Source organism: Polistes dominula, unplaced genomic scaffold (genome assembly GCF_049000335.1).
Source record: "Polistes dominula isolate Pdom_NZ unplaced genomic scaffold, Pdom_raw_medaka contig_20, whole genome shotgun sequence".
Classification (NCBI taxonomy): domain Eukaryota; kingdom Metazoa; phylum Arthropoda; class Insecta; order Hymenoptera; family Vespidae; genus Polistes; species Polistes dominula.
The window spans coordinates 7848008-7869278 of record NW_028301147.1 but is presented as its reverse complement, the minus strand read 5'-3'; the positions used below and the strand labels follow the sequence as shown (position 1 = coordinate 7869278).

The 21271-nt window shown below is 29.0% G+C and overlaps 4 protein-coding genes across 7 annotated transcripts; 2 read left to right on the top strand and 2 right to left on the bottom strand.

Moving 5' to 3' along the window:
• Positions 1 to 38: 38 nt before the first annotated feature.
• On the top strand, positions 39 to 1670 carry LOC107074140 (uncharacterized). The gene is made up of 3 exons (XM_015335278.2): positions 39 to 182; positions 511 to 667; positions 1130 to 1670. The coding sequence occupies exons 1-3, from the start codon at positions 44 to 46 to the stop codon at positions 1524 to 1526; spliced, it is 693 nt and encodes a 230-aa protein (XP_015190764.1). The 5' UTR covers positions 39 to 43; the 3' UTR covers positions 1527 to 1670.
• Positions 1671 to 1703: 33 nt separating this feature from the next.
• On the bottom strand, positions 1704 to 6650 carry Mat89Ba (nucleolar protein 6 Mat89Ba). Its single transcript, XM_015335280.2, is given in 14 exon segments — positions 1704 to 1995; positions 2067 to 2476; positions 2548 to 2801; positions 2884 to 2927; positions 2929 to 3048; positions 3128 to 3565; positions 3650 to 3874; positions 3954 to 4248; positions 4328 to 4601; positions 4848 to 5129; positions 5200 to 5671; positions 5767 to 5994; positions 5996 to 6235; positions 6344 to 6650. Coding segments are annotated over 14 exon segments (3552 nt in total). The 5' UTR covers positions 6368 to 6650; the 3' UTR covers positions 1704 to 1749.
• An 879-nt stretch (positions 6651 to 7529) lies between these two features.
• TBC1d7 (TBC1 domain family member 7) lies at positions 7530 to 9531 on the top strand. Its single transcript, XM_015335383.2, has 5 exons — positions 7530 to 7807; positions 7940 to 8288; positions 8403 to 8687; positions 8863 to 8992; positions 9071 to 9531. Exons 2-5 carry the CDS (start codon positions 8008 to 8010, stop codon positions 9185 to 9187), a joined length of 813 nt encoding a protein of 270 aa, XP_015190869.2. The 5' UTR covers positions 7530 to 7807; positions 7940 to 8007; the 3' UTR covers positions 9188 to 9531.
• Positions 9297 to 19901, bottom strand: LOC107074185 (solute carrier family 71 member 1). Of its 4 annotated transcripts, none has more exons than XM_015335386.2 (7): positions 19616 to 19901; positions 15937 to 16338; positions 15639 to 15860; positions 13453 to 13736; positions 13036 to 13327; positions 12786 to 12942; positions 9297 to 11663 (listed from the first exon to the last, which is right to left on the bottom strand). In XM_015335386.2, the coding sequence occupies exons 1-7, from the start codon at positions 19739 to 19741 to the stop codon at positions 11557 to 11559; spliced, it is 1590 nt and encodes a 529-aa protein (XP_015190872.1). In that variant the 5' UTR covers positions 19742 to 19901; the 3' UTR covers positions 9297 to 11556. The 4 variants fall into 4 exon arrangements, with proteins under 4 accessions (XP_015190872.1, XP_089033379.1, XP_089033380.1 ...); XM_089177253.1 differs by having other exon boundaries at positions 12807 to 12942; positions 19616 to 19900; XM_089177254.1 differs by lacking the exon at positions 19616 to 19901 and adding an exon at positions 18147 to 18726.
• Between the last annotated feature and the right edge of the window lie 1370 nt (positions 19902 to 21271).

Genomic DNA, 21271 nt, shown 5'->3' with positions numbered 1-21271 from the left:
GTGTGATCTCACTGAACGGTGCATAACATTTTGACAAGTAAAAATGTGCGAGACCGAAACATTAATCGATCTTGTGAAAAATTATCCAATCTTGTATAATATGAAGAACAAATATTACAAGGATATTAATAAGAAAGCAACAGTGTGGAAAGAAATAGCAATTCAATTGGACTTGGAAGATGGTGAGAATTCGTACAGGGCCATCAACCATTCACAGTCCGAATAATCGAATAACTCGCATATCGATTATCGATTATCCGAATTCAAAAATAATCTCTTTTCTCCGTCTGAATTCGATAAATATTCGATTGATCGAATTATTTGAATATGCATTTAAATTTAAATTTGAATAGTAACGCTGTGTTATGATAAAAAAAAGTTTAATGAAATCCTAAAAGTGATTAAAAATAAATCAATATAGATCAAAATATCAATCGTATAAAGAACACATATCGATAATACTAAATACTTATATATTTTATCAGTTGGATGGAATTTTTTTCATTGTAGGAACAGTAGCAAAAAATAAATGGAGGCACCTTCGTGACTGTTATGGAAAATATTTACGATCACAATCAGATGCTACAGGACATAGTAACAAAAAATACAAAAGGTGGACATGGGCTAATCAAATGGATTTTTTAAAACCATACGTAACCACTAGACAGTAAGTAATAATTAAACAAATGTACATTACTTTTTTTTAACAATTTTATTCGAGGTGAATTAATCGATAATAGATCTGATTGTGATTGGAAATTACCGTTTATTAAATTTATTTTTTTCTTTTTTCTTTTACATCGATCACTGCTATGAAATGTGATTGATAAGACGAATACGATAATTCGCGATCACGAACAGTTCACGGGATAATTTTCTTGGAACGATTAGATTTATCATTTATTTTGTTTTTAATATTAACATATATTCCCCACTGATATCATGACTACGCTTATAACTTAAAAGATATAAATGTATGATTGGATTGTTTTGTATTTTTATTAAGTAATTTGTTTCTTCTACAGAAAAAAAATTGTAATATATATTAGGTAAAAGTAAAGTAATAGTATTGTAATAAATTTTTGGGGAAGAATTTTACGTGTTAAAATTAAATTTCTTTTTTGGTTAGAATCGATTCAATTCATGTAGGAAGTCACTCAGATAGTGATACAGATACAAAGATCAAAAGTGAACCTGCTGCCCACGAAGATATTGTACAATATTTTAATGATTCTCATCATAATGAAGAAACGTCAGTTCCTAGGCATTGCTCATTGCAACCGACTTTAAATCTAAATATACCTGAAGAAACAATAGAATATTTACAAACGAGAAAAGTACAAAAATGTATGGATGCAATGGATTTGTTATTCTTAAGTTATGCGCAAACATTGAAGACTCTTTCTCCTCAAAGACAAATAGCAATCAAATTACAAATTGCACAAATTATAAACAATGCAGAAATAGCACAACTTGAGGAACGCGATAGATTACGTTTTCCAACATCGTCACATACACCTACATAATATTTGTTATTTACATACATATATATATTTAAGTTAATAGTTAAGTAATGTTTCTTTTATAAACAATCAGTCACATAGAAACATATTTCTTAATAATGTTATATTGTTACTAAAAAATATTTATTTTTCATATTTACATTTATATGGCATACATATGTATATAGAAAAAAATTTAGATTATGATTTTAAAATGTATTTATTTATTTATATAAATTGTTCAATCTCACATAAGAGATAATTTATTAGAGGTAACTTCAATACCTTTTACAAGATCTTTTCCAAGAACGTAAAAATCTTGTATCATCGTGGATGAATTTAATACAAGTTTGTCATTCTTATTTAATTTTCGACATTTCACATTTGACACTTTAAAATCCTTTTCTTCTAGAGCAGTAGGTTTCAATAAAACTCCTATTACCATACCACCGTATGTATCATGAAAAAATAAAGCAAGCTCACTATAACCATCCTATGAACATAAACATTATATTAGTTTAACATCAAATTATGTTGATAAAAAGATATATTAATAATACCAACCCTTAACTCTTTCAAAAAACATTGAATAGGATCAAAGTCTATAATAGGAATTTTTTGCAATGAATGTGGTTTATATGGATGCCACTCAACAATTGGATGATTTTCATCCACATCAATTCCTTGCAATCTTCTAGGATTAAGAAGTGGTTTCAAATGTATCAAACAATCATATTCTGAGATGGGTGATCTAAAAAGAGCTTTACAATCTAGCATCGTTCTAGTGTTGAATTGTTGCTCGAATAGTTTTAATGATTCTCGGGCTAGAAGACATATACGATTTAAAACTAATACGTTTGGTGCTTTTTTGGTCCATAAAGATTCTTTTTGGTCATAAGGTGTAGAAATAAACAGAGGTGGTAAAGAATCACGTGACGTTCCGAAAAGCGTTTCTACTTCAATAATTTCTTCTTCTATAAAAACAAATAACTTATTTAGAAAGTTATTAAATAACGAGATATTTTTATATACATGTTATACATACTTGACATTTCATCATTAAAATTTACAATAACAGGATCTATATTCCAGTGTTCCCTTGCAAAAATTTCTAAAACTCTTAAAAATGCTACCTGTGGCATATGTGCATGCTTATATGGTTCTGGCATTAAATACATCGATGCTATAATTAATTCAACTGCTATAGTGGGCATATGAAAATCATCCAACAAATGAGCAGATAACCAACGTTTTGTTAAACAACAAGCAGCTCCAAATGAAGGATGTTGAGAGTGTATTCTATTATAAATAACCAAATTAATATAATAATTAACAAGAAATCTTGGTATTAAACTAAATCTTTTTTTACTTGTTTACTTACCCATGTAACGTGCTGCTTAATTTGGGTAATAGAAATAATTTCTTTTTCTAATTCAATAGATTCTTCATTATCTCTATACTTAACTACACCATCTTCATCGACTTGGTGTTTCAACAAAGCTATTTCTTTTTGATGTGCTACTCTCAATCGAAAGACAAATCCATCCTGATAAATAAATATTTTCATTAAATCTACCATAAATTGAAATAATTCCATACCGTAAAACATAGGGGATAAGTTTTACCTTAAAAACATCTATATGAGTAGCATTTCCTTGTGCTTTTAGATTGTGCTGTTTCCTAAGGCATTCAGCAATTTGAATATGAAAAGCAGTCTTTGTTTTTCTAATAGCTTCTAATTCTTCAGGCCATTTTCCACTAGTCGATAATTGTAAACTAATTTCAAGTGGATGAACATATCTGGGTACCTTATTAATATTTTTCGTTTTAAGCATTAGGTAATTTTCACCCTCTTCAATTATTTTATGATCAGGTCGATAAGTAGTTGCTAAGGGTGGGAAAACTTCTGTATAACGAAAAGCTGCACTAGATCCTTGTACACCAGTTATTGAAAGAGGTATATCAACAAGAGACATTAAATCTTTTTCTAAAGAATTAAATGCTTTTATCACACGTAAAGTTGCTTCTTCGCCAGTACCATATACAAAATGTGTAATTTTAATCTGAAAGAAATATATGAAAATATTTAATCAGAATAATAAAGATTTTATAACTTCTAATATTTAAATATATGTTAGAAGTATTACTTTGTCTAATTTTAAAATATCTTCCATTTGATTAGCAAGACATAAATATTGATTTGGTGTTAAATTAAATTTATGTTTCAATAAAAATTTTATAATTTTTTTACAAATCATTCTCTTTCCATGTAAAGTTTTCCCTTTATCCCAAACTACAGCTTCACGTATAGATCCATCTTGAAAGCGACGTAATTCTGATTTATTACACCAAAATTCTCGGAACGAAGCTGCCTGTCGTAGAAAATTATATTAACATAAATAAAATACATTTTCTGTAAAATACATTTAACAATTGATATGTTCTACGTACTTCTGGTAAGTTAGCTTCAGGGCCTTTTTCAACAATACTAAAACAAAAGTCTGGATTTAAATCTATACCAATGGAGATTTTTCCAATATAATTTGACATTTCTTTTTCACACTCCCATTGCCTTGGTTCCTCAGGTAACACACATATTCTATGAACCCTATTTCCTAAACCTTGTTTTAATACTTTCATAAATATACTAATAGCTTGATTACGTTTATCAATACCATAATCTAATTTATCATCTTTAGATGACTTTGTATCCACAAGTTTTTCTATGCTTTCATTATCTTCAATACTAAACATACAATAAGTTATTTGATTAAAAATATAACTCATATACTACTTAAATTAAATACAAATGTAGACACTCTTACCATAATATATTATCAAATGCATTGTAGAATGGAACCTTTTGCATAAAAATAGATGGAAAACTATTAACATTTACATTATCCAAATGTTGCAAAGAAATCTCTGCTTCTCTCTGTACCCAAGAAAAAGTATCTCTTGATACGAAGGAAGCTAAATTATGATATCCACTTGGATCCAGAAAAACACAATCATAATATTTATGATAATCCAAAATACGCTTTTGATTATCATCTCCTTGGTATATCGATATCCCATTTTCATACCAACCATTTTGTACTGCAATAAAATAGATCAATATCATAAATGTAATGCATAAAAAACATAGTAAGTAAAGTGATATCTTTCTTAAAGAAATAGGATACGAAGACCGCGAATGGAGGGATTGTGCTCAGGGATGCGAAAAATGGCAGGATTTGGTATTTGCAGAAATGAACTTTCGAGTTCCTAATGCCAACTAATAACAATAATAATAATAATAATAATAATAATAATAATAATAATAATAATAAAGTGATATCTTACCTAAATTACACCATACATTTCTTACTATTTGATAACTACTCATAAATGTGTTGAGTTTCTTTATTTGTAGCAAATATAAAACATACATTGTTATTATATGACTGCTGAAACCGTTATGACTTTTCATTAATTGTCGTTGACTTAACCATATCTTTAGCAAAATAATACCATCCCTGATATTTGGATATTTCTTTATCAGTTCAACGTTTCGAGAATTTGTTTCTAACATTGTCAGATCATGTAAGATTATGGAATTATAATGTGGTGTTGGTGTTAAAGGTGCTAAATAAAATAAAATATATAAATCTTAAGTATCAAATAATTCAATTTAGAAAATCAATGAATAACATACCATTTTCAACTTCTTCCTTGAAAAACCAATTAGGTCTTACAGAATTTTTTTCTGGTAAAAATCTGTTTAGTTTAAAAGTATTTTCATGTGCAGATACATGTACATGTATACTTAATTTTTTTCCTAACTTTCCAGGTGGCACTATTTTTAATATAGGTCTTAAATTACTACCAAGAAATAATTTTTTATCAACAAGATCATCTTCTATATTAGAAGTTATATATGTCAAATATATAGCCTTTTTTCTTAAATATCTGTAATTTTGATAATCGTGTTTTTGGAATAAATTCTCTGGCATTTGAATCATTATATCTACGGCAATATTTGTACCCACTGTACAATCGAAAGAATATGAACCGATAATATCAATAGATAATGGTTTTAAAAATTTAAATGTGCCTCTTATATCTTCTGGTACATTTAATATAGGAATATTCAAATGTAATTTTTTATATAGATTTCCATCTGCGAACTTAAAATAATAAGTCGTTAAATTTTTATTTAATATTCCACAGTTAAATATATTTTATAATTAAAAAATGAAAGTTATTCTAATCAATAATATACCTTCAATTCATCAGTTTCTTGCAATGATTCAATATTTGTTTTAAATTTAATGAACCAAGCATCGAATAAATGTTTATATTTATTTTTGAGTTTAACTTCAGTTAATAATTCTTCAATTTGAAGTCTAAATAAATTTGAATGAAATAGAGTTTCCGTTTCTCTAAGTTGATTTAATTCTTCAACTGTTGGTTGCTTATATAAATCATTCTTCAATTTTTTCTTCTTTTTTAGGTACACTATCAAGTTCTTCTGTAACACTTCTTTTTTTGCTTGCTGTAGAAATAGAATTATTAATATCATTCAATTGTGAATCAGATTCATTATCTTCATCAGTTTCTCTCATAAAGTTAAACTCGTCATCAAGCTCGCTGTCCTGATTATTATCATTATCAAAATTAAATTCACTTTCAGAATCCATATGTGAATTATTAATAATAGTTTTTTCTTTCAACTTATTCTTTTTTCCCACCTAAAAATAATTTTATTTTTATATTTATTTGAGGTTATGTTTAAAATAAATTAATTGTGAAATTAATTTTATGAAAACTTTGTTAAACTCTATGTCAATTTAAATTACCTTACGAGAGTTTTTAATTTTCATTTTAAAATATGTTAATTTATATGCATCACATGTATACTTTTATTATAAAAATATATTAATTAACAAATCATTGTAACACTAGCGTTATATTCAACCACGTGTTGAACTTGTAAGTGTAAGTTAGAATTTTTGATTGCGTCTTACAATGAAGTGTCGCCACCTGGCAAAAATACAATTAAATATATATGTACCACACAGTTCGAGTAAAACTATGACCATGTACCACATTGAGAAATAAAAATATGTTAAAATAAATCTATTTTTTAATTGTTTTATATATTTGTCTTATTATTATTATTATTATTATTATTATTATTATTATTAATAATATAATATATATAGTAGATAATTATATTTATCAAAATTGTATAAATTCCTACAAATTGTTTTGAAATTTCAAAATACTGTAATGCCTTTTATCAAATCAAACTTAATTAAGTCTTTCTTATTGAATTTATAATAATTTTTTCGTGTAACCTATTCTATTTTAATATAAATTTTAAATTATCATTAAATATAGTTCATTTTTTTCTGTATTTGATGCAATTCATTATATCATAATTATTTCAATGTTTGAATCATTCGCGCGCAAAATCGAGTTCCGGTCCCCCAGCAATGTACATGGCGCATCCCTCCTATAGGATCCCTAGTTCTATATTTTGGGGACACTTTTACACACTGTGATCGTTGTTCTTAGTCTCTATCTCCGTGTTGAGAGTAGATCATGAATACCGTCCCTAGGTCGTATTTTATTTGAATGCAGCGATCCTATTCGTACGATAATTATCGTACGCGTACGATAATTTGAGGCCCTGTACGATCTAAAATTCGTGGTGTACGATCCATTTGGAATTTCGAAAACTTGATGACCTTTTTTTCTTTTTTTTTAGTCAACAAATTTTGGAAAGGTGCAGCACCATCCCTACCACCACCACCACCACGATCTCCCAGCGGACGGCCGTTTTTATCGTTTTTATGAAAAGGTCATCAACTTTGAAAAAGTTGGAACTTGGACACTTTTTCCACATTTTGAAAATCTCGTCCGAGAAATTGTCGGATTTCAAATTTTCCCGGGGCGTACGATAATTTTTTGCCGCGTACGATAATTTTACGCCCCTGTGTCGATCAGACGAACTAAAGTCTCTGGGATCACTGTTTGAATGTGTGTGTTTAATACGATCAGCTGATTGCATATGACATGGTTATATTTCTGAGTACTGCTCAGATATTGTGATAGATTAATTTGATTATTGCTTGCATAGTTTATTAGAGACATAAAATGATGATTTTTAATATATGTGAATTAAAATGTATAAATAATCACTTATTATTATAGACTTATTAAATAATAAGTTTTATTTACATACAATTTCATAAAAAATTATAATTATTAGCAAAATGACAGACGAACGAAATTTTCGATCTTCGTATTACGAAAAAGTAAGTAGAAATGAACTTCAATTGTTTAATGTACAAGTCATTAAGAAAAAATTTAATTTCTAGTTTTTTTATTATTTTAATACCTTTCGTTTAAAACATACAATCTAATATGATTCTTTTCTATGTTTATAGGTAGGATTTCGCAGTGTCGAAGAAAAAAATCATTAGAGATATTGTTGAAAGAACATCCATTTGATAAAATGAAATTAAAACAGTTTTGTTTGAGATTTACTGTCCCTGCTATGTATAGAAATTTAATATGGAAAATATTATTAGACGTTATACCTGTTTATATAGAAAGTCATGAATTTATAATGAAACAACGTAAAGCGGAATATGAAGATTTACAAAAAGCTCTTAAAGTAACAAGAATTTTGGAAGACAATACAAAACCACATTTAATACTTCTGACAATGTGGCTTCTACGAACTAGACAAACAAAGATAGACATGAGTACTCAATTGGAAACATCTTTATATAGGTTAGTCATATTTGTTATAATGTATATAACAATATAGTATAAAGGCAATTTAGAAAAAACATATTCTAACTGTTGTACAAATACAATGTACAATTTAGATTACATTTGTATTAGGGCGATGAGTAGGATAGCTGAGGCGCTCTGGCATATCATAGATATTGATTCTGGACAAGACAGATTGGTAGATGTATATTGGATATTATGTGGACTTTTAAATCAGGTACAAAAATTTCATGCAGAAGTTGGTAGATTACAAGAATGTACATGTACATTGCTAGAAAGAGAAGATCCAGAATTATCTAAACATTTGATAAGAATTGAAGCTCTTCCTAATCTTCCATTTGATATGTGGTTTTGCTCATGCTTTGCAGGCACAATATGTAATGGATCTATACCCAAGTAAGTATATAATGGTTGAGAGGATAAAAATTATTAATAAAATAATAGAAAATATGATTATATATATTAATTATTTAATATTATATATTAATTTATATTAATATTATATATTAATTATTTGTTATTATATCTTAATTATATTATAGAAATTCAATGATTGATTTTTCAATTATAGGATATGGGACAAAATAACTGTAGGAGCATATAAAATTTTGGTCTTTGTGGCTGTGTTTATGCTAACCACTCTTAGACGTGTTTTATTACGCTCTGATAATGTAGATAGCGTATTAAACACAATCAATAATGTAAACTAATTATTGAAAGGCAATTATAGTTTATAACTATTGTTTGACAATTATCTAATATAATTATTCTTTTTTTAGATACCTGAAAAAATGTCTGAACTAATAGTTAATAATGCAATAGAATCTTGGCAGCAAAGTGGCTCTACGCTAACATCTATTTCACAAAATACAATAAATATAACACAAAGTGCATAACAATGTGGGGAACTGCATTCTACAACAGTTTGTAAAATATAAGTAATTGAAACCTAAATAGTAATAAAAAAACAAATCATGAAAGAAGAGCTATTATCTTAGGCATACCTTCTTTTATCTTAAAAATATTTACTTCTTTTTTATTAGCGCACCCATCATACATTTTACATATACAACTGCTTAACTCAGCAAAGAGTCAAGTTATGACATTAGTACCTACTTATATTTAACATTATATTTTATATTCATTTCATGTTTTTTTGTATGATACAATTGTATATATGTACTCCACTGAATAAGAGCATGTTACTAAAGGATTTCCAGGAATTAACACAACAACAGTATACATTTGTGTCTGTACTATTTATATTTGCATTCTCCAAGAAATTTGCTGCTTATTTTTTAGTTTAAATATAGAATAATTTTATATTTTGTGAAAGCTTTCTTTTTATATACATATACAAAATTAATTCCTACTTAAATAGAGAGAAAAAAAGAAATATAAGTGAAATAATAGAAAAATACACTGTAAATTTTTTTCATTACTTTGGATCGACAGTAATTTCAATATTTTTTAATTAAATTCTGAAACAATCATAATAAATCGGAAAACAGAAAAATTCTTGGAGAAAGTTGAGATCATATAAAAGTGTGTTTCTTACTGGGATATCCAACATTTTCTGCAGAAAGTTAAGTTTTCTTATCTATATCCACCATAGTTTCCAAGATAATTTTCTGTTATTTCTCATTCTTTGGCATTAAAAGACCGAATGTCTTTCTTTTTATTCTTATTGTTAATTTATTTTTTTTAGTAATGGCATTAGCAGTTGATGCAAGCCAGGCAAGAATGATTTATGTAACCAATTGAAAGTGTTATATTCCATATACTTAAAATAAAATATTGTTTAAAACATTACTTTAACAAAGATCATATATACAAATATGAACTGAAAATTCGTGTTCATGATAAGTTATTTGAAAAATTGAGGAAAAGCAAAAGAATTAAATTCAACAGAGCCACTCACACAATTTTAAATAAAGTGCAAAATTTTTTCACCAATACATTCCTTGAATCTTGATGATTCTGAATTTATGTATGATTAACATATTGGTCATACTATACGTTTTTAATTAAAAATTGGGCTACGCAATAATTATTTATTAGAATTCTTTAATTTGTCTTATTGCCTTAGAATGACAACATTTATATAAATTGTATTATATTCATTAAGGCCTTTTCATTCATGCTGACATTTAATAATTAATAAGTGATAAATAGTTTGTGCAGAAAAAAGTAGTTTACACATTCTGTAAATTTTTAAAAATTACATCTTGTATAAGATAATTAAAAAAGCAGAAGTGCGTAACTACTTCTGCTTAAGAATGAAAACTGTACTATGATAGAAATATTTATGCTCAAAATAAAACAATAGAAGATTACATAACATGTCTCGTAACTTTGGTGAAATATACGAATTTTAAATATTATAACTATAATGACAACAACAAAAGAAAAGACTTTTATGTACTTAAAAATATAATTTCTAATGGTAAAAGTGTTCAAGGTTTCAATGTTTTCTACAATATAAAAAGCAGTGACTTTGAATTAATATACTGCGTATTTATTATTAGGAATGTGTGAGTGTTACGAAAGAAATAAATGAAACTTTTTACTATTTTCATCCTAATGCTTTTGCATAATTTATGGATGTTTTCTTAGACATTACAAGGTAATGTATTTATCGGCAAAATGTATTATTATATAGCGTTCAACTAATAAAAATTAAACTTGCATATTTTTGTATTTGCTATTAAATCAATAAAAGGGTATTCAAATAAAGAATATGACACAAGTTAGAAGTCTATTAAAAATACTGTCATTTGTCTTGCCATTTTGTGCTGTATTGCTATTGGCAAGCTACGCAAACTAGTAATTACTGATTGTTGTCTCAAAATTGCTGATCTCTAATATAATATAATTTGATTCAAGAATTATTAAAAGAACAGAGCAACTTGATTGCTTTTTTCTTTTATATATATATATATATATATGTATAATATATATGTATATATAACAAAACTCTGTTTCAAATAAGGTTACATCTGTTTTGAAGAAGAACCCTTTCATTATCACACAAGCACTGCTTGTGGAAATTACAACCTAAATATTAAGTTGATTGATAGTCCTAAAATCAAGCTTAGTTATTGACTTAAAGAAATAGTATAATACATTATAGACAAATCTATTACAATCTCTTTGAAGTTGGTGCACTTTACACCGGTGACCACTTCACTGATCAATGTTTCATCATTTTGTGAGAATATATATTTTGCCCATGAACAGTAACTGTCTTTGAATTCATCAGTAGCTATAGTGCAGCAGAGTTGCAATTGTCGACTAGTGGTGATAGTGGTCCTACCTTTCCTCTTCCACTTCCCATCCTATCTGACTCATAATGAACGTCCAAGGACAAACCTGGAAAAAGTATTTTAATGATTTAAAATAGAACATTTTAAATATAAAATAAAACATTTTAATGTGTGTAATTGATACATTTTATCGATAATATAAAAGCATATGTATTAGGGTGATGACTTTTTTTTTTTTCAAGTGCCACGGAAAAATGGGTTGCTAGACACCTTAAAACAATTCTCACCAAATATGAGCTCTTAATTTTAATAGGAAGATCCTCCGCATCGCAGTTTTTTATTTTTTTTTTCAGTCCAATAGATTAAAATTCATACCTCATTATTTATTGATTGTACAGAAAAATGTTCTAGACGAATTTTGTAGGAAATTTAATGCTTTACAAAAAAGGTATCTTATATTTTTTCCGTAAACCTCACCATTTGAATGATATTGAAGATTTAAATTTGATGATTTTTAGACAAATTTCATTTTTGTTTAAGAATTTTATAACTCGACAATTAATGACTATTAAAAAGTGCACAATACAAATTTTTGTAGGAAATTAACTGCTCAATAAAAATGAAGTCTTATGTTTTGGCGATTAAATTAAGCGTTCAAAAGATATTCATCATCAAACTTTCATGTGTACTGATTTTTGACTCTGACAAAATTCGTCCAGAACATTTTTCTGTACAATCAATAAATAATGAGGTATGAATTTTAATCTATTGGACTGAAAAAAAAATAAAAAACTGCGATGCGGAGGATCTTCCTATTAAAATTAAGAGCTCATATTTGGTGAGAATTGTTTTAAGGTGTCTAGCAACCCATTTTTCCGTGGCATTTGAAAAAAAAAAAAAGTCATTTTTTTGACCCACCCTAATATATATTTATATATGTATATATATCTATATATACACATCTACACTCATTCATATATGTTGCATATTTTGAAGTAATTATTCTGAAGTAATTATTCTAAAGTAATAAAAAATTATTATTAATTAGCATTAGGAACTCGAAAGTTCATTGCCGAATAAAAAATATATACATTAATTAAATATTATCATAGTTAATAATATCGGCAAATATGTTACTTTCAACATAAATTCCTGAGGTTAGAACTTCAAAATAAACCCACCACCAAACACATTTGTCTTTTAGTGTATGTGGCAACCTGTAACGTACATTTCTGATATGCGTATTTACCGGAGGGCCTCCGGGAGGTGGATGGATGATGTAATGCTCCAGTTGCCATTGTGGTAGTTTCAGGGATGAATGCAGCAACCAGTAATGCACAAATCACTAGTAATGCGCCAAACACAAATGGTGGACCTGGTACAAGCTGAAAAATATATATTTTTGGTTTCTTTCCAATAAATATTTTATCATAATTATTATATGGCATATCAATACTTTCTAACTTATTCATTAATACCTGTGGCATAATATCAAGATGTTGTGTGGCAGTTCCTGTTCTATTATTCTCATCCAAAAGAGATGGTTTCAAAGGAAGAGAGGGTGAGTCATCATTGAGATCAACATGGAAAAGATAGAAGATTACACCAAACATTGCAGGTCCCAGACCATTACAGAGACCACGCATTCCAGTCACCATTCCTTGTACCAAACCCTGCTTATCAGCATCCGAATGCATGGATACAAATGCAGAAATTGCAGGATATGTGATACTTGATACAGATGCTAGAGCTCCTGCTGCCCACATCATCCTTGAAATTACGATCAATTTATATGATAATTTATATTTAATACCTTAAAAAGTAACTCACATAACATAATATGTGGTTACAAAAAATGTAATTAATTAAAAATATAATCATAAAAGTGACATTACCATGTTTGTGAACCGAAGCCATACCACATGAGTTGTAACATCTCAAATAAGAGACCCAACATTATAGTGTGTTTACTACCAAGAGTTCTCATTAAAGGTCCTAATATTATTTGAGCCCCTACACTTAATATTCCAACGACAGCAATAAACCATGCTACCATAGCAGCAGAAAACCCCATAGCCAATTTTAAGTAGACAAAAATACAGCTATATTGACCTGCCTCAGGAAGATAACTCAGGAACACGGTGACGCACAGCATCAAAATTGTATGATCTTTTCCAACCTGATATAATAAAAAATAATCATTATTATAAATGTAATTATTCCTTCGCATCGTTAAAAGCACGTTTTTTAAACACAAAGATATCCATAAACAAACTTGGATTTCCCCGGACGGAAATACGCGTAATCAAATAGATCACGTTCTGGCAGATAAACGACGACACACGAACTTACTAGATGTTAGGTCGTACAGGGGGGCAGATTGTGATTCGGATCATTTTTTGGTTATAGCTAGGATGAGGGAACGGCTTTCCGTAAATAAGACCAATGGACAGCGGATAGGAAATAAACGGATAAACGTAGAAAAGATTATCGAGGGAGAAAACGGAATAAAATACGCGGCCGTGGAGACGGAACACGTGGAAAAATTATTTTAATCGATTATTAAATATAGAATCTGAGAACGACCGGGAAACTGAGAATTTCGAGTTCCATACGGCGGAACCTATGGTTAGTGAACCAACGATGTTAGACATAAAAAACGCAATTAAAAAACTAAAAAATCATAAATCACCGGGTAACGACTCGGTTCTTGCGGAGCTAATAAAATGGGAGGGAAATAGATTGATCGAAGAAATTTTTGAGCTAATTAAATTAATATGGAACAAGGAAACATTGCCGGAACAATGGAAAGAGTCGATTATAATCCCAATCTTTAAAAAGGGAGACAAAATGGATTGTAATAATACGGGGTATTTCACTTTTACCGACGTGTTACAAAATACTATCAAACATCCTACTAGCTAGGATAGTACCGTATGCGGACGAGATAATAGATCACTATAGATCGACTACAGACCAAATTTTTGCTATTCGGCAGATCTTAGAGAAAAAATGGGAATTTAATCAGCCGGTACATCAACTTTATATAGATTTTCAAAAAGCGTACGACTCCGTAAAACGATAAAAATGCTCGAAATCCTAATACGACAGGGGATACCAAGAAAAATTGGTCAACCTTGTTCAACTTTGCCTAAAGGAAAGTAGGGGTAAAGTGAGAAGAACTTTCTGCAGAACTTAAGAAAAGAATCAATCTAGGCAATTCATGTTTTTATTCGGTTAACAAATTACTCAGCTCGCGGTTGCTGTCTAGGCGATTAAAAATCAGGATATACAAGATAATCATCATGCCGGTAGTCTTTTATGGTAGCAAGTCGTGGTCCCTTACGTTACGGGACTTAAAGAAATTCAGGGTTTTCGAAAACAAAGTTCTTCGTAAAATCTTCGGTGCAAAACGCGATGAGGAAACGGGCGAATGGAGAAAACTTCATTCCACGTTGAAGTACATCGATTGTACAACAAACCGGACGTAAAATCACGCCAATTAAGATGGGCTGGTTACGTGGCGCGCATGGGAGAGGATCGAACGGCACACAAAATATTGGTCGGTATACCAAACGGGAAAAGACCACTAGGTAGACCGAGACGTAGATGCGAGGATAATATTAGAAGGGACCTGAAAGAAATAGAATACGAAGACCGCGAATGGAAGGATCGCGCTTAGGGACGGGAACAATGGCGGGATTTGGTATTTGCGACAATGAACTTTCGAGTTCCTAATGCCAATTAATAATAATAATTATTATTCCTTCGATTATTCTTTATCTGATTCCTTTTACTTCAAGAAAAATGAAGAGCTTATTTATATTTTATGTTTTTTTGTTGTTATTTTATCACAAAGACAAATTATGTATATATGAAAATTTCATGGTGATAAAAAATAATAATTCCTGTTAAATAGAATTTTCGTTTTGGTGTGTTTTTCGTGTGCATAAGAAATATTGAATTAAAAGTTAAATAAAAAAATATCTATTCTTTGAATCATTAATTTCATTCCACAGGATCTCAATAGTAACAAAATATTATAGAAATTCTAATATTCTTCTATTTCTGTAACATTTACCTTTCCTAGGGCTGCAAAAGGATCAGCTTGCTCCCATGATATGGGTGCTGGTGGTCTTGCTTTTTCAGGTAAACTTTCAGGTACAGCTACTAATATGAAAAAAACATCTAAGACTGCAATTGCTGTTGCTAACGCAACTGCTAAATTTTCTCCATATTTTGTCATGGTATAAGCTCCTAAAGCTGGACTGATTACCATGCTAGCAGCAAAAGTTGCAGAAACCTAATAAAATAACATTAGTTTAGAAGATATTCTAAATTCTTGTGTAGAAAAATATAATATAAAAAATATAACTTACTAAACCATATGCCAATGATCTTTGATTTTCTTCTGTAACATCGGCAACATATGCGAATACTACAGAAAAAGTGCAAGCAAAAACGCCACTTATTGAAATCATAGCAAAAAACCACCATGTGTTTATACTCATTAGTGGAATTGGTGCACAAGTGAAGGCCACTGTGATAAGTAAGAAAAATTTTCGACCCCACACATCTGATAAAGCACCAATTAATGGCGCCGAAAGGAAAGATAAAATCCCTTTGATGCCCATTATTAAACCATTCATGAGGAACGTATGATCCGGAAATGTTTCATTTAATACAGAAATTATAGGCATGGTTAATAAACCCCATGCAAAAAATTCCAAAAATATTACAACCAATGCATGATATACGCTTGCCTCTCCTACCCCAGAACTCTGTGAAATAAAAAAATATAAAATGTTATTAAATAACAATAATTTATTATTAGCTATAGAATTACAGATAATGGAATTATAAATAGCAAATGAAACCTTAAGGTGCCTGTAGCATTGTTGGGCAAATGTAAAGGGAGGTGTAAATTTTGCAATAGCGTGTTCTTGAGTATTGTGAATTTCAGAACAGGAAGGGCCCAAGCCCTCTGCTCCCCTTTTGCCCCAGGGGGCATGACCCCTAAGAATTGTTACTATACGTATTTTGTTTCATACTTAATTATTTACTAATGTTTCATTTTATCTTTTGTTAAAATCCATATAATATAAATATTTGTTTGCATCTCATAAATTTGTGACTTATATTGAAAAAATTATGTGCTCAACACTTTGTTGACTAAAATCTTAAAAATTTTTTTGTCTATGTAGTTTTTAGATTTTTTTGTTTAATCACACTTTTACTTATTAAGATCATATTATAAATATAATCTCATTGCATAATCCTTGAGTATAAATTACGTTGAACAATACGACATCTGTTATACCTATTAATAAGTACATTTATATACATGCAAGCACTTTTCTTAAGCAATTTGTGTGGTCAATTTTCACAGTCTTCTTAGACCAAGTGTTCGGAACATATATAGTTTATTTTTCTTTTATTATGTTTGCTTTATATAGCAGGTTAAGTAGAGCACCATATTCTTTGTGCTAATTCGTTTCATACTTTATGTATTTATGTTACATTTAAGAATTTTATTATCAATAGAGTTATCTTAGATCTAATTTTTTAATATATATCACAAGCATTATAAGTGCAAATAAGTATTCTTTGCAAGTTTTTTGTACAACCTTTAAAAAGGAACATCACTTCATTGTATCATGAAGAATGCTAATTGTTTCCAGAAACGATACATAAGGTTACATGTAAAAGGATAGTTATCTTTAGCTTTTTCACTTATTTATGAATGCCAGAATTTATTTGTGTGATCGCTTTAGAAGCATCAAAAATTACTTGATTGGCAGTGCAACGCACATATCAACTCATTTATCTTAATGCCTTAGCGAAAGCTTTTTATTGTAATTTTGAATCCTTTTTAATGATCCCTCAAATTGGAACAATAAATCATCTACTTGTATGCATTCTGATAATACTTTCTGCTGCTTCGCATATAATAACCATACTTAATAATGAATAAACTTTTATATAAGTACGAAAGATGCTTCTTAGACAATAGTAGCACATAGCTTGCAGATAAAAATTTTAAAAAGCCGGCTAATAATTATTCTTTCGATTATTTGCCTCTTCTTTCATTTAACAAATTTCTTTCCCAATTAGTATCTTGTTTATTCTTCTATATAATACATATAATATATATAATAAGGTGATACGTCAGTAAATATAAGTAAATTCAGAGATCTAATTTCCAAATTGATGAGATGAAATTCTTTGAAATGTTCAAATGTCTTTTGACAGATGAACCTCTGCAGCCTTGACTTCGGAACTCACGGTCGAGGTGTGACGTCATGCGGTTCCGTAATCGAGACAATTAATGTCCGATATAGAGTTACGCGATAACCGTTCTAAGAAAATCTGATATTCCGAGAATGTCGAAAATATTCACCGGTTGACGTATCTTTTAAGAAAACGCAACATGCATATCGAAGACCAATTTCTACGTCGGATGGAGGCATATTCCATTTCGTTCTCTAACGTCTTTCAAACTCGCGTACATTAATCGATTTAATTTCGACTAAATTACATACGATCACATGCTTCGAAAGAAATTTTCTCGGCTTGAGATTGAACAAACCTTCTTTACTTTGATTACGATTAAACGTACATTTTCGCGATAACACAAACCACTGCATTGCAACTCTCTCCCACTGACCCCCACTCTACTACTCCTGTACCATTCTATACTCTATTCATCGTAATACTTTCGATTCGATATAACTTCAGAAGGATCCCATAACCACTTCATAGTATTCAATTGCTGATTTAGATTACGCACCAAACTATTACACTTCAGACGAAATTGAGATATTTTCCGTTAATCATAGAAATTTACGATGACTGTGTCACATTTTTTGATAAACACTCGTTAAATATCGTACCTGCGTACGTATGTACGTGGCGATTAGTTGTCACCGATCAATATACACGGAAACTTTATTACACAGAAAGCTTTAGTACGATCGATTTAATACTGTCGAATGGTGACAACTATTTATAATATTTTACATTAACGATAAACATTTATTTTTTTTATCGTCTTTTTTCTTATTTAGTTTAAACTTGATTCATTTTCATAACTTAGGTTAATTCTTTTATTTTTTTCCTCTTTCTCTTTTTTGTTCTTGCTTGCATCACACTTTAAATATTTTCTTTTTATATTATATTATAATGTTAATTATATGGTTTATTGTTTAATAAAAACGAGATTATATTTTATATAACATAAACATATGCGTTTCGAGAAATTTGTCTTATCACTTTAATATTTTTTATTACCATATTGTAATTGTTATCGAGTTTATTTTATGTTTTCTAATTGTATGAATATCACTTGTAAATGTTAATGAAATATTCTTTTATATGTTAAATTAAGAAAAAAATATCTAAATTAATAACATTTTAGATAAAAGCTTCGAGGAAAACAAAATCTAAAACTAGTAAAAGACCAGATGCTATAACAGGATTAAAAAAGAAATATAACATATTATAGTTTTGTTTACTAATGGTCTTTACTGTACCATTCTTATCTTATAAATAAAAGAAAAGAGCACTGCAGAGACACACAATACAAATGAAAAAAGAATAAGTCTTTAAAGATATGATAATGTTCCAATATTTTTATACCATTACAATATCAATTAAGAAATATTCTATATATATCTATGTCAAACGATATAGCGCAATCAAGAGCAAAATAATAACTCTCTGTTACTAGGTAAAAGAAAAAGATGGGCCAAATAGGGGAAATATAATCTTCATAAATAGTGTATTAATAAATACTATATGTTTTTCTTATCCTTTAACAAATAAAAGAATAGCATTACAATAGGAATAATTAAAATATATTTTAAAAAAAGAAAATATTCTATATAATAATTATAAACTGTAATCACAAAGTAAACATGGACTTCCGCATAAACTCCTGTGCGCTCATCCTGATTTTATAACATTCCAGAAGAAGATTTAATATAAAAGATAGGGGGATTATCAGGTACTTTGGACACCTGTGTGGGTTAAAATGTAATTCAATGAAACTTTCAGTACCGTAATGACTCCATCCTTCATGATGGACTTTCGGCTTCGTATGATCATGCCTACGACCTTCTTTGAGACCTTGGCGGGCATATTCACGCACTGCGCGCACAGACTTTTTCGTTTCTTCAATTTCATTAATCCCTACAAATCAGCTGTCACCGTTTGAGTCATTTTCCTTACGATTTATCACCGACTTTGAACACAAAACACAACTTTTGCTTCAAATTTTTCTCATGACAGTACCCTACATAACATCAAGCCACGAACTACCATATGAACATACTCGTCGTAGCTCAACGTAGGAACATTCACTTACCAGTACACAATGCTGGATACTTTACGTTTATACGCGGGAAAACAGCACACGCATTTGCGTTCAAGTCTTATAGTGTTTTTCACAATTCCACAAAATAATATTTATGCAATTGGCTTTTATTTTAATCTAAATCTGATCGACTAATTGACATTTTGTATCATCTTTATTTGTATTTCGTTCGATCTTAATCGAATTTTAATTTAAATCCTCATTAAAAAAAATACATCCTATCTAATGACATTGTAAATTACCTTGAAAATCATACATCAACTTATTAAATGTGTGTAAAGAGATTACTAATAATCTTAACTTTCGTATTATTTCTCTAGATGATCAAAACGTCAATTGGTCAAGCTCTAATTAATTTAGGAACATTTTATGAAATGATACGAATATAAAACATTTGTGATACTTTCGCTCACTTTTAAATGAAAACCTGCATTTTTTTGTAAAGCCTATTACAAATCAATTTAGAAAAGAATCGTTAAATTATATATCTTTACGAGGGTAAGTTTTATTGCTAACCTAATTTAACTGTGATTAAAATGGTAATATATCATATCTCAAATTTATCATATTCATTTTTAAATTCCATAAATGCATGAATCAAATAATTTTGTATAATTTCCTTATAATATACTTTGTTGATAATTATGGATACTATTAATACTTATATATATATATTTTCGTAATATTTTATTTTCATATTGCCAGCTCTTTCCAATTATGAACATTCTAACATATTTTTATCCTCAAGATATTTAATTTTATCAATTTTTATACTCAAATCTTCTCGGAGAAAACTTTTGATTATTTAAAATTTTATCGCAACTATGTACACCGATTGGACACTAGTCTAGGTCTTATTGGACATTATTGGACACATTGAACACTAGACTAGATAGAAACTTAGTCACATTTTAAATAACTATTTTCTCAACTTTAAAACCAGGACAGTTTTCCTTTTTTTTATATTCCTAAACTGTACTGGTTACATTTCAAAACTAACTAGGATAATTGCCCGAAAACCAATAACCTGATTCCAATCATAATTACTTAATATATATGACCAATTGGACAAATTTTATTTGTAGTTACTTAATTTTAATAGTTTTTTTTTCTAATTCAGCTTGTAATTGGTAAAATTGGAATGAATCTAGAACTGTGCAGTTTCGTGGTGGTGGTAATTGCATGCTTACAGCTGGATGGAACATGTTTACTTATTATGCAGTTGATTATTGCTACAGTTGATGTTCACACGTGAAGAAGTATCTCATATAGTAAGTACTTGATAATTTCGATTTTATAATTTTTTAACGATTTTATTAATTTGAGAGATCATTTTCAAA

Excerpts from the sequence above, each read along its gene's own strand:
- LOC107074140 (XM_015335278.2), top strand. The coding sequence starts at position 44 with ATGTGCGAGACCGAAACATTAATCGATCTTGTGAAAAATTATCCAATC. Across the intron at positions 183-510 it reads TCAATTGGACTTGGAAGATG|GAACAGTAGCAAAAAATAAA; the intron begins GTGAGAATTCGT and ends TTTTCATTGTAG. Across the intron at positions 668-1,129 it reads CCATACGTAACCACTAGACA|AATCGATTCAATTCATGTAG; the intron begins GTAAGTAATAAT and ends TTTTTTGGTTAG.
- TBC1d7 (XM_015335383.2), top strand. The coding sequence starts at position 8,008 with ATGAAATTAAAACAGTTTTGTTTGAGATTTACTGTCCCTGCTATGTAT. Across the intron at positions 8,688-8,862 it reads TGTAATGGATCTATACCCAA|GATATGGGACAAAATAACTG; the intron begins GTAAGTATATAA and ends TTTCAATTATAG. Across the intron at positions 8,993-9,070 it reads TATTAAACACAATCAATAAT|ATACCTGAAAAAATGTCTGA; the intron begins GTAAACTAATTA and ends TTCTTTTTTTAG.
- LOC107074185 (XM_015335386.2), bottom strand. The coding sequence starts at position 19,741 with ATGAAATTGAAGAAACGAAAAAGTCTGTGCGCGCAGTGCGTGAATATG. Across the intron at positions 13,737-15,638 it reads CTTTTGCAGCCCTAGGAAAG|GTTGGAAAAGATCATACAAT; the intron begins GTAAATGTTACA and ends TTATTATATCAG. Across the intron at positions 12,943-13,035 it reads ATCTTGATATTATGCCACAG|CTTGTACCAGGTCCACCATT; the intron begins GTATTAATGAAT and ends TATATTTTTCAG.